This window comes from Perca fluviatilis, chromosome 18 (assembly GCF_010015445.1).
Source record: "Perca fluviatilis chromosome 18, GENO_Pfluv_1.0, whole genome shotgun sequence".
Taxonomy (NCBI): Eukaryota; Metazoa; Chordata; class Actinopteri; order Perciformes; family Percidae; genus Perca; species Perca fluviatilis.
In genome coordinates this window covers 1,108,457-1,122,232 of record NC_053129.1, presented here as the reverse complement: position 1 = coordinate 1,122,232, position 13,776 = coordinate 1,108,457, and the positions used below count along the sequence as shown (strand labels likewise).

The following is a 13,776-nucleotide window of genomic DNA, read 5'->3' as shown; positions in this document are numbered from 1 at the left end:
GTTGCTGCTGTTAGCCTGGATTGTATCCGAGAAAGACGGCCAAAACGTTTGTGTGTGCCTTATTTGCACAATTAGAGTATTTTTTCGGAGCATTCAGCTGTTGTGCCGACTTCACTCACTTTTCGTTGAGCCTGGATTGTATTCTTAGAGGCCGGTGGCGAGGCCCTGGGGATGTAGGGCGTCACACATTCCTACTGAACTTAACCTGTAGGGTTTGTTTGAGTGAAAATTGAAAGGCAGCAAATCTCTTTCTGTCCCCAGTGCAAAAAGCAAAAATAAATTATCACACCTGGATGTTTTTTTTATGTTTGCTGGCTTCACACCTAAGGCTTAAGGGATATGGAACTGTAGTCAGTTTGTCCCAGCTGGCAGGACAAGGAGAAGTATGCCCTCAACGAGATGTATTGTCAGTGTTTTAAAGAAGTAGATGCATACAATCTGGAATTGGGCCTATGTCGACCGGATGTCCATCACCTTCCTCTTTCTTTGTGTTGGCGTTCTAACCTCCGGTGGATTTGTGAGGACTATGGTTAACTGCTCCTCAGATCTCTGCAGGGTAAATCCAGACAGCTAGCTAGACTATCTGTCCAATCTGAGTTTTCTGTTGCACGACTAAAACTACTTTTGCACGTACACATGTTCCACCAAAACTAGTTCCTTCCCGAGGCTATTTAGCAGAGGCACCGTGGCTCCGTACGATGACAATTGTGATTGGTTTGAAGAAATGCCAATAAACCAGAGCACGTTTCTCTCCCATCCCGGAATGTGATGCGGACCAGCCAGACCCTCCTCCGCAGTGCTGTGGAGGAAGGTCTGGCAAAGCGAGACTAGGTCCAGAGTAAACTTTGTTCAGACATTTGCAGTGCTGCTTGTCTCTGGTGGTTTGTTAAGCATAGGGTTATGGTGCTGGCATTGCATAGTACACACACCAAGAAGAGCCAGTCACCAGTGCATCCACAGACCACAGTGTTCCAAATTTTGAGAGAGACATGATGTGACTGAGCACAAACTGCAGTGATGTCATTTCAGAGGCATTGCTGGCACACAGTAATCAGCCAACGAGGTACGCAGCAGGCCTGAAGGACAGTTACCCGGGTCGGGTGTTGTTTGGCTGTGTGTGGCCGACCATGTGGCCGTGGACCTCGTGGTGCGTCCCTCGCTGTTGGATTGCTTGGCAGCTGTTCCAGCATGTCGAATCGGTGTCAGAGGGAGTCGCCGAGAGAGAGAGAGTCCTCTGATTGGCCGCCTAACCTTGTTAGTCGGCGTCAGCGATCACTTTCTCTTCCACAAGCGAGACGGCAAAATCAAGTTCACAGTGCCACATGAAACATGATTCTGAGCGAGAGATGAATCCGATTCACAGTGACATGAAAACGGAACCCCCTTTGTCATGTTCTTTTGAGTAAAAGACGAGTGAGTAGTCATCTCCTGTCCCTTGGACCCAGTGTTGTAATGTAACAAAGTACAAATAATTCGTTACTGTACTTAAGTAGAATTTTCATGTATCTGTACTTTACTTTGGTATTTACATTTCTGGCAACTTTTACTTTTAATCCACTACATATCCTAAATAAAATCTACACTTTTACTCTTCCCCTCAGCGTCTTCGATACTCGATACTTGCAAGAAATGTTTTCGTACTGTGTTTCTCTTTGTTGATGTCAGAAAGTCAAGGTGACTTTAACTTCTACCAGTCATTTTCTGCTAAGATACTTGTACTTTTATCCAGTATTGCTTTCAAGTCCTTTATACACGACTGCTTGGATGTTGTCTTTGAGATGTGTTCAAGAGCTGGAACAATTAGTTGATCATTTGAGTAGGTGATGGACAAAAAATGAACTGTTTCAGCAATCTTTCAACGTTCTCTTTGTTTTATATTATATAAAACAAAACATCTTTTGGATTTAAACCAAAAAAAAAGCAATCTCAACATGTCCCCTGGGCTTTAGGAAATGATTATGGGTATTTTTTTGATAGTTGAAGAGAGCATGCAGGCTCAGACCTGTTGCAGTCTTAAATGAAATGCCAGTTGAAATACCTGGAGGATTATGTGGAGGAGCTGGTTTTCCTCGGCTCTTGCATAGCGGAGTAACCTTTTTATAATGTCAATTTGCTGACAATTTTACAGCCTAAATATATAATGTTATGAGCTCTTTTGAGCATCTGTTCAACTCAATTAGTATGAGAGATGTGTGCCTGAGAGCGCCGGTTATTTCATGACCATCTCCAGTGCAAATTAGGCTGAAGTGGGTTAGATTAGCACCACAGGAACTGTTTGACCTGTGTGCCCTGCTCACTCACTGAATGAACTTGTTACTGGATGCCGCCCACAGATTGTGTTAACATTTTAATCATGCCTCTTTGTAGGGATGGGCGATATAGACGATATGCAATATAAACGATACAAAATTGGCCTACGATAGAGATTTTAATTAGGCTATATTGCACTATCGCGATACATCATGTTGATGACGCAATCAACCCGCGAAGTTTAGAGCCACGAGCTGCAACGCGTCATCTTCATCTTGAGTAAACATGACTAAAAGCGAAACAAGGAGCTGGTGAAAAAGACCGGTGCAACATCCATTATTTGGACTTGGTTTGGATTTAAGCCGCTACAACGGAGCTGTGGTCGAGCCGTACCACGGAGCCTTTTACCAGCCTGACCATTCACTATATAACGGACAGTAGCCGGTGTTTGCAGACGTTGTACTTCACCGCTGAACATACAGCCGTGAGTGCGTGTGCGCGCGTGTGCAGTGGGACCAAAAAATGTACCGGGACGTTTACGGCCCCTGCCGTACGGGTTGAGCAGAGGCTGCACCGTTTGACCAGCAGGCAGCGGCGCCAGGCCGCCGGATGATGTTGCTAACAACTTGCAAAAAGTCCCGACTCTTTTGTGTGTGTGTGTGTGCGCGCGCACGCTCTCTCAAATGCGTTACATTAGGCTGCAGGTAAGAAACTTTGTTTGAAATATATTTTTATTTAAAGTATCTGTGCATCTTTGCCTAATACTGAAAGTATTTCCAGTACAGTGTTCCTTAACTAAACAGACACCAGTTTGTCCTGTTCTCTGCATCTTGGGTGGCATTTAAGAACCAAGGACTTAAACTTACTAAGTGTAGTGCCTTTTAGAATGGTTTGCACTAAAGAGAAGACACCCAATACTTTAAGCTTTTTCTTTGTCAAAGTCTCTGCAACTAGTGTACTTGAATTTTATTTATCTGCAACATTATGTTGTATAATTACAGTTTTGAACAATAAATGTTCTCAAAACTACATACTATGTTTCTTTCTCTTTAAAAAAAATAAAAATACATTTAGCAGTTTGGTTTTCCTTAGGGTCTATGTAACCTGGTCTGAAATGGTTCTATTATATTTATATATCGCAATATATATCGTTATCGCAAGAGGCTGCAATGTATATCGCAATATGGATTTTAGGCCATATCGCCCATCCCTACATATTTGCATTGTTTTAAAAAGAAATAGTTTTCCTTTCAGCCCTCGTTTCTCCACTTCTCTGTGCTCAGGTTGTATTTCATACGTTGGAAACACTGCTAATGTCAAATAATCAATATTTGTCTGCTGGATGTGCTCCACCCTGCCGTCTCACGTTCCACTCATACACTGGTGTTCATGCACAAGGGCAAATGACTAATCTGCAAATGGCAGAAAGCAAAAACAAAGACGTAGCCCAAAAGCTGCGGCGAGGCCGCGGTGCAGTTTGAATCCTGAGCATCGCTCTGTGCATCGAGGGTTAAATTCATGCACAGCAGTGATCCGGGCAACAACAGAGCACTCGAGATTGATGTTGAAAAGAAAATCTGTTCCTTTTAGTAATGTTGCTCCCATTTTCTCTCTTCATCTCAACAGGAAAGATGAGAAGGAGTATGCACTGAAACAAATAGAAGGCACTGGAATATCGATGTCTGCCTGTAGGGAAATCGCTGTAAGTTGCAACTTTTGTTATTAGTGTGTTTGGTTCTGAGGTTTAATTTGAAAGGAATAGTTCAACAGAGATGGAGATATACATTTATATCTTAGGGCTGTCAAGCGATTTTTTTTTTTTAAATCGCGATTAATCGCTGAATTTCTATAGTTAATCGCAATTAATCGCATGTTTTATCACATGATTAAAATTCTATTATTTTGCATTTCAGAACTGTTTTTTAAGTACATATTAACAATGGAAAGCAATTGTTACCAGTGTATCTTGATTTGGAATCAAATGAAAGCAAAGAAAGTTACTTTATGAACTTGACTTTAAGATTTGTATTTTTTTATTATTTATTTAGTGTAAACAAAAGAAGAAAAAAAACAACAGTCAGCAACTTGTTTATTGTTAAGGCCATGGTCAAAATTAAAGATTTTATAATGATGTAATAACTATAACAATAACTTATTTCACCAGTAAATTGCTGTTGAATGACAAAAACAACCACCAGATGGGAAAAGGGGATTTTACAATTACTGTGAACGCACCACGAGGCTACCTGTTTTAAGTGAACGCACCGTCTGTGTTGTTTAATTCTAATAGGTCCCGGTGTTGGAATCCTCTAAAGTGAAATACAGTCACACTTTACGCTGTTTAACGTTAGCTGCCAGCATTTTAACTGTGTTTAATTAAGCTGCTAGCTAAAGGTAGACTAATGTTACATGCTGTCAGGTGTAGTGTAAAGTCAGGCACTGAAATAAGGCACCGAAATTTTCGTTCTTATTATAACCTGAGTACCTGAGTACATTAACTGTACTATGCTTAGCTTGTAGGTGGTAGCTCAAGATTGACGTGCTTCGGTGATATTTTAATTCGGCTTTACACAATGTTCCTATGGCTTTCGACTTGTCTACGTGGCGTCTGGGAGTTTTGGAAAATAAAAAGCGCCATTCAGAATTGTGTTGCTGCTGCATTTCTCCATCATGCCTGCAGCCTGCAGCAGTAGGACGTGTTAGGAGGAAGTATGACAGCTTGATGATAAGTAAAGGTGCGGCAAAGGGTCAAAATAGTAGCCTGTTAGGCATGACGTGAAGCCGAGTGAAGTGAAAATAAATTAATAAATGGTGGCATGCGATTAAAAAAAATGATCGCGTTGCGATTAAGGGCCGAGCGTAACGCCTTAATTTTATATATATTAGGGCTGTGTATTGGCAATAATCTGGCGATACGATACGTATCATGATACATGGGTCACGATTCAATATATTGCAATATATTTCGATACTGTGCGTAAGGCGATATATTGGGATTTTTTTTAAGTATAATTTTGAAAAACTAATATTTAAAAAAAGACATGATGTTCATAAAAGTCAAAGAAGTTTACTTTAGGTAAACAATTCAGTACACAGAAAATCAAACTGCCAGTTTGGGATTGTGGTTCCCAGGTTTTTAATGAGCACATTTTTATATGCTAAAGTAGGCCAAAGTTCAGCCATAGCTACATTGTTAGCTTCTAGCAAAAAGTAAGGCACTGCTAGGCACTGTTAGGCAAGGACACTAGTGGTGTGTTTCAGCATACAACGTGAACCACTGTCTTACATGAATATTTTTGCACGTAAACTTAAAAAAATAAAAATGAAAAATAAAAAATAAATAGATATTGCGTTTTTGAAAATCGATACACTATTGCTAAATAAAATATTGCGATACACAAGTGTATCGATTTTTTTCTTGCACCCATATATATATATATATATTTGTGCATTGAGTCCAGAGCTCGAGTCAAGTTGCGGTTAGCGTAGCTTAGCCTAAAGACTGGAAACAGCTGTCCCGGTCCTGTCCCATGTGAATAAATGTGCCTGAAGCTCACTAATCAACACACTGTGTGTCATGTGTTTGAACTATACTAATTAATACACAGGCAGACATGTAAAAAAGAACAATTTTTGGTTTTGTTGTTGTTGTCATCATTTTTTTGTTTGTGCACAGGTTGGAATATTTAAGATAAGACCATTTTACAGTTGTTTATAGGTGTATTTTTACAACTTTGGACAAACCCAAGCTAGCTGTTTCCCAATGCGTCCAGTCTTTATGCTAAGCTAGGCTAACAGCGCCCTGATGCAAGCTCCATACTCAGCACACGGACATGAGAGTGTTATCAATCTTCTCATCTCAATATGTGTATTTATTTGCAAAACCACAGAATGTGTGAACTATTCCTTTACGGCTCAATGTACGGTTTGTGACTACCACACAAGATATCCACTGAGAATTCACACAATTACTATTCTTTCCACTGAGGATAACACTTGCTAGTTTGATTTGTAAACTGACTATCAGGAGAGCATTACATTTAGAGAGAATGTCACTCTCACTTGTGTGGCACTATTATCTTTTCATGGGAATACTGCATCTGGCATTTCTTTTTTTTTATTAAAATCCTTTTTATTTAGTTTTCAGTATAACAAAGTGCAAAGTTGTTGATTTGTTATAAATAAAAACAACTTATGCTACATATATCAAAACAACAACAATAAAAGAAAGCTCAAAATACCAAAAATAATCCCTCCTAAATCACTGCCAGTGAGCACATGTCAGTATCAGCCTGTCCCAATAATAATCCCTAATAAGCGAATGGGTAGACTGTAATTCCATTAATCTGTGCTTGATTAACAAGCATTTATAAAGCCTAGAATGAGTTTAAAGGTCCCCATGCTTTCCGAAACCATGCAATTGATGGTTGAAGCGAGGACTTGATTTTTTTCGAGCTTTAGGCAGGACTTAATATCTGTCAGCCATTGTGTATAAGTGGGCGAGGCAGGTTCCCTCCAGTTTAGCAGAATTGCTCGCTGGGGCCAGAAGAGAGGCAAAAGATCTAGTGCGTTGTTGCTAGACGCTTGTCTCACATAGCCAGACATTACTTCACAGCACAGCGGAGTAGCTAACGTTAGATGCTGGCTATGTCATTAAAGCCTGTGCTCACGCGGAGCTCTGCCCGACTGACAACCACCCTATCTCTGCTTAAAATTACGGCAACAGCTGCCAAAAATACCACTACCTCGCCGTCCTCTCTTCCAGAGTGACACACACACTTTCTCGGCTTAAAATTACAGCAACAATTGCTAAAAAACTGTGCAAAATCACGGTCCTCTCTACCCGATTTACAGCCACCCTTTCTTGGTTTAAAATTAGTCACCGTTTGTCGGCTACAGCCACTGAACAGGCTACACGTTGTAAACAGCAGTGGCCTGCTTGCCTGGTCCTCCGGTCACGTTAGCAGGGTTAGCATGGCGGCGTTAGCCAGGACCAGTCAGGATCACTTCACCGTGTCTCAATTAATCAAATATTGCGTGAGCATTACGGTTCTTATCGTCTTGTCAGCTCTATCCTGTCTGAAAAAAGCCCTAACAAACATTTACATTAGATACGCCTTTGTCGTGATAGTTAAAGACAATGTTATATAATGTTATATATAGGGCTGAAACGATTCCTCGAATAACTCGAATAATTCGATTACAAAAAATCCTCAAAGCAAAATTCTTTGCCTCGAAGCTTCGTTAAATCAATGTTATTAAGGTTGTACGGCTCACTGTGTTTCTGCACGAAGGATTATTACTAGCGCACAGTTTGACGCTTCTGTGGACACAAGATTGACGGCCCAGATTACAAATGAAGGAAGACGAAAATAGCGAGGGTCTAAGAGAAGTGACAGGCGAGAGAAAACGACAGAAAGTTTGGGATCATTTTAACCTGCAAACGTGCATCATCTCTGTAACAAACAGCAAACCCGACACAAGGTAACTAACGTCTGCTCCTCTCGTCCACCGCGCGTTTCACACAACTAGCCTACAGCATGCTACTCTGCTAATAGCCATGTTTTACCAACAAGCTAAAACGAAAGCTGTCAGTTTGTAGTCTAACTGTTTATTAGTTTGCTACTAATCTTTGGAAACTTAGCTGCTGCCGGAGACAAACCGGCTCCCCCCCCAGCATGGCTACTTAATATGCATGTGAATGGCGTCATGGCCCCCAGAACAGTGTAGTTGAATAGCCCTGCCCAAATTTATATTTGGGCCACCAAAAATGTACTTGGAATTTGGCAATAAAATAATATACACATAATAAAATGTTTAGCTTTTTCTAAAAAAGGACATAAAAGACAGGTTTCCTTTTTTTTAGTACACAGCAATAATAAATATTTACTATTCCTGTTTACTAAGTATTTCTTACTAAGTATTTCTTATCCGATTACTCGATTAATCAATGGAATAATTGGTAGAATACTCGATTACTAAAATAATCGATAGCTGCAGCCCTAGTTATATATTCCATGTATGAAAGGGGCTTCATTAATTTGATTTGCCTCTGTATGGTTGTTGGTGCAGAATAATTAGGAATAAAACAAAGTTAACAGAATAATTCAACGTTCAACTATTTTACTATGAACCATGTATAAGACTTGGTTTCCAGCCAGCACTTTGAGTATATAGTATTTGTTGTGGGTGGGGTTGTGGTGGGGGATCCTCTCAGAAACTGCAGCTAGAGAAAGAATGTGGCCCTTTAAAGCTGTTATATAATGTACTCTGGTTTCCAGTATAACATGTTCACCTGGAGGCAGGCTATGGGCCATATGGTGCAAGCACTATCAGTGCCACTGATCAAACACTCCCAGTAGTACTGAGCAAACTTGCTGTAGTCTAACTTGTAGCAGGGTTTTCATTAACTCGAGCTTCACATTAGCATATGTTACATATTGACAGTTCCCCTTTTTTGCCGGCAACACGACCAGAGCTGAATTAAAAGATTACACTAGACATACTGCATTTAACAGGCCCCCTTCCAAATGGATACTTTGTTATTTGGTGATTAAACAAGATTACTTTTAACTGCCACATGATTATTATGCTAATTTATTTATTTAGGTATTTTAATGCATCTAATTTAGGCTCATTTGAAATGCCTGATAGAAACTTGTGTGAAGCCCCTCTTTGTCATTTTCTTGTTTTTTCCCCCCGCTTTGCTGCACCCAAAAGCATCCCAGAAAAGTGGTAGTGTAACCGTTCTGGCTAACATACGCTAACATACTAACTACTACTACTACTTACTACTACTAGCTAACATACGGAACAGGAAACTTTATTGTACTTTTTTATTAAAACAATATAATAATATATATACACTTAAAAACAAACAAGCTTAGAGGAAGTGTTAGATTGGAAATTTACATTTAAATTTTTTTTTAAACTTAAAAAAATATATTTTGACTTTCCCCCTTCTTACTGGTGCCCCTAGAGGCAAATGGGCCCTAGGCACATGCCTAGAATGCCTCTGCCTAGATCCGGGCCTCCATACAACACAGTTTAACTCAAGTCATCCTCTAACCTTATGCCTACCGTACACTAGAAGACTTTGAACAGACTTTGAAAAGACTAAAGTCTGACACCATCTCACATCCATAGACAATCATCTCACATCTTACGTTAAAGACTGTCATAATATGTAAAGACTGGGATCTTTGCAGGGTCACACATTGCAATACTACAACTAGATTCGTTTTGAAAGATTTAACCAAGCTAGCTAGCTACAGCTAACATTAGTTGTTAACTTAAGGGAAAGTTTGCAGATGTTCTGTTCTGCTGTACATGCAGATGAATGTTTCCATTACCCGGAGGTCCGTGTTTAGTGCTTCCTGTTTGGTGCTAGAGGGAGCGCACCCATTGGTTGTTGACTATGTTCACATGATTTTCACTACCAAGACTTAAAACTTAGGATAATATCAAACACGTTTGATTTTGTTGTAACGTCAAGACGGGAAAAGACTGACTCTGGCTGAGTTTTATGACCACCTTACACCAAACAATTGATACGACGGGAGCGCCCCAACTCTAGCAAGACTCTCATGATTACATTCTGATATTGGAAATTAGTCTGCGACAGTGGAATCGCTTGAAAAGTCGTTTGGTGTAAGGTCGGGATAAGTGTGTGTGGATGTGGTGGGTGTTGGGGAAAGAGCTTAAAGGATTAAACTAGTTTCAAAATTACCCCAAAACACTATGGTAGGCTATGTCTTGGAAATTATCTGCAGTAAACGATACACAATTTGCAGTGCACGGGCTAAAAGGTATGCACAGAACTCAGGTGTAAAGTAGTGAAGCCTGTCTTTGCTTTTGATGTTATCTAATAAAGATAAATGTACTTCCCTCGTCCTAAAATAGTCATAAGTCAATACTAGAGTGACCTACTCCCTTGTTTACTGCTGCACAGGTATGAATGAAATGCAGAGAATGAGAATGAAACTAAAGGAGCGTCTGTCTCCACAAAATCATTGATTTAGTGTTTGATGGTTATTTATTTGTGCTTATGACAATCACTGTGAAACAATCATAAAATAAGTGTTATTTCTATCATAAAATAGTAAAGTAATTGGAATTCAAGTAGGCCCTACAAAACACTAGTTCTTCTGGTGGTATACAGCTCGACTGGAGTATGTGACGTTAGCTGTTCACTGAATATGATGTGTAACCCGCCCCCCACCAAACTATGTTGACTGGCTCAGTTTGACTTTAGCTGAGCACCATTCAAATAAACCTGGTCATGGGTGTGAAAAACCTATTTGGCACGCTTCATAAGTCTTTTTGTATTGTAACTATCTAAGCTGAGTTAGAAAAAGCAAGACTAGGTTGAAACCGTGTATGGTCAATGTGCTTAATGGTGGCCAAATTGTTACAGGGATAGTCAGGGGTGGTGACTGTCTATAATGTAATCATAGATATTAAATATTCATATGTAGTGGTCCCAGTAATATTTATTTATTGTGTACTGAAGTAGCATATCAAATGACATGGTACAGATATGTTTAAGACAAATAATTAAGGACTGCTTTTCAATGTAATCATGCTATTTTCAATAAGTTGTTGTTCTGGGTTACTTATCTAAAGTGTTACGGTGTAATTAAAGGTACCTTGTTAAACAGACCAGACCTAGGTTGCACCTAAGCGGCAACTTACGGGTCTGAAAAGTGAAGCCAATGCAGAAGTGCTTTAAACCTGCGTTCTATCTCATTTCCAGCAGGGGGCGACTCCACTGGCTCCAAAAAGAAGTCTGTTTCTATAGAAGTCTATGGCAACGTGACCCTACTTCTCACTTGATTTATTACCTCAGTAAACACATGCCTTAATCGCTATAGTTTCAAGTCTTCTTCAATACAGCATGATGTTCATTAAGTAAATGATGGTCCCATTTATTTTAAATTAGACAATAAAGCAAGAGATGCTTTAGGGGCGTGGCTACACACCAACCTGTCAATCAGAACAGAGGCATAGCAATGCTAACCATGGCGCTGTGTACATTAAAATAGCTGTTAACTTGTTTTTGGGTGTTTTCCATGTTTTTGTCTTAAAGGGGTGATAGAATGATTATATAGGGTATTTTACACTGTTCCTTAAGGTCTCCTAATGGGGTATGTAACATTGGTTGGGCTGAAAATTGCCCGAATGCTATTTTATTGGGCCCTTAACTACCCTGTGAATATGGCTCTATTTGGAACAAGAGCTTTTCTTCCAAATATGGTATGCTCATGAATATTCAGAATGAGCTGCACGCTGATTGGTTTGAGCAAACTACATTGAAACACATGGGAGACACAACAGCAGGTCTCATATTTCAGACACTGCACAGTTATACATTGTTTGTTGGGCTATTTCGTTATTAAATTCACTTCTGAGACTTTTTTAAGCGAGAAATCAACTATATAAAGCTCAAATATGGGCCGTTTTACGAAAATTGATGGCCAATTGCAAATTTGGTAAGACTGTGTGTCGGATTTCAGCGCCGGTGCTGCCTGTGTTGCTGCCTCGCCGCCCAGCCTGCCTTCCTTCACAGACCCCGGCCTGCTATGAGGTACTTGGAGCTTCGTCACGACTGGCAGCCCACAGCACTCCATACCCGCGCAAAGTCACCGTCTTTTGGGCTAATGGACAACCAAATGCCGCTGCCCTGACAGAGCTCCAGGGCCTGCAACTCCCCTCTTCCTGCTAGCTAAATGGCACGTGTGTGAGAGTGAGAGCGCGGTCAGCGAGCTTGTTACACCAGCAATCTCTTACCACATGTTACACACATGTCACGCCACTTATACAACATCTACCTAAATGTCTTATAAAGCTAACAATGGTGTCCGATTTCAAATTAATGAATATTTGTGAAGACTAGGTGTTTTGTTAGCTGCGGCTGTCCCTTCAATCCTAGCTAGCTATGTGTAGCTAGCTACAAATCACGGATAGTAAGCTTCATTTTCGGCGTAATTCGAGTATATTTACAGTTTGAATTTTGTCACGCCACGTATACAACATCTACCTAAGGGTCTTATAAAGCTAACAACGGTGTCTGATTTCAAGTTAATGAATATTTGTGAAGACTAGGTGTTTCGTTAGCTGCGACTTCCCCTTCAATTCTAGCTATATGTAGCTACAAATCACGGATAGCGACAAGCGGCGTTTATTTCCCCAATCGTTTGTTTAAATAACTTTTTTTTTTTAAATAACACATTATAATTACACACATTATAACATTAACTGAAACCTGTGGTAAGAGATTGCTGGCGTAACAAGCTCGCTGACTGCGCTCTCACTCACATACACCGGACATTTAGCTAGCAGGAAGAGGGGAGTTGCAGGCCCTGGAGCTCTGTCAGAGCAGCGGCGTTTGGTAGTCCATTAGCCCAAAAACGGTGACTTTGCGCGGGTATGGAGTGCTGTGGGCTGCCAGCCTAACGGAGCTCAATCGAGCTCACAGCAGCCCGGGGTCTGTGAAGGAAGGCAGGCCAGGCGGCGAGGCAACATCCCAGGCAGCACTGGCGCTGAACTCCGACACACAGTCGGACAAAATTTGCAATTAGCCATCCATTTTCGTAAAGCGGCCCATATTTGAGCTTTACATAGTTGATTTCTCATAGTTTCAGAAGTGAATTTTAGTAATGGAATAGCAGAGATCTGCGTGACCAAAATTCAGAAGACTACCTGATCTCAGGTCAGTTGTGTAGACTATGTAAATGTTGGGGCGTGACCGTTCTCTTAATACACCCATGGGCGTGACAAAGTTACAGGTCTTGGGAGATTGACGTCAACTTCCAGCTTTGTTGAGATTCGCCCGTTTTCAGCGGCAGTTTCAAAATATGAGATTTTCATAGTAAAGGGGTGTCAATAGGATTTTGAGCTTCTATGTTTGTCCTATTTACCTACCGAACTGTTGTTATTCAACTATGACAGAGTAAAATCGGTTTTGCATTCTATCACCCCTTTAAACTTTGACCCTCTCACTGTTTTTCCTCCAAAATAACTGGAACATTTTGGTCGCCTAACAATTTGTAAAAAAATGTGTTCAGCGTTCTGCCAGCCAAGCTAGCTAGCGCTAGCCTTAGCTGGAAACTTAAGGGAAAGATTTTCACTCAACTCTGTGTACTGCCGTACATGCAGATAAACTGCGCCAGTACCCTGAGGTTCGCTTTTACCTTTCGGCAAAACTCTGCTGGATGACTCGCGTCAGAAGGGTTAAAATTCTGTGACTTTCCCTCATTTTGCATTTAGCTTAGTGCATCGCCATTGAAACCATACATGACACTGGCTTAGATGCGTCATCCTCCCCAGCTCTGCTCTCACTTCACTTCTGGCCGAAATGCCAGCTCCTGGCTTCAAAACGGCAGTCCACAAACCAATGGGTGACGTCCGCTGATGCTACGTTGACTATTTCTACAATCTGACTATTTGAACAACAGACGCGCTGAGTCACTTAAAACACCCCGGGAGCTATGTACGGATGCTCTTTATAGACTATATCTCAGCATT

General features: G+C 40.7%; 1 protein-coding gene across 5 annotated transcripts in view; it reads left to right on the top strand.

The window, feature by feature from the left end:
• The window catches only part of cdk19 (cyclin-dependent kinase 19), an 87,572-nt gene that overhangs the window by 4,097 nt on the left and 69,699 nt on the right, over window positions 1-13,776 (top strand). For 3 of the 5 annotated variants that reach the window (XM_039781594.1, XM_039781591.1, XM_039781589.1), the window contains exon 2: window positions 3,877-3,952. In XM_039781594.1, coding sequence (XP_039637528.1) covers window positions 3,929-3,952 — 24 coding nt within the window. In that variant the 5' untranslated portion in view covers window positions 3,877-3,928. Of the gene's footprint in view, window positions 1-1,281; window positions 1,414-2,932; window positions 2,955-3,876; window positions 3,953-13,776 lie in introns of those variants that run through there. The other 2 variants (XM_039781593.1, XM_039781590.1) reach the window with 2 other exon arrangements.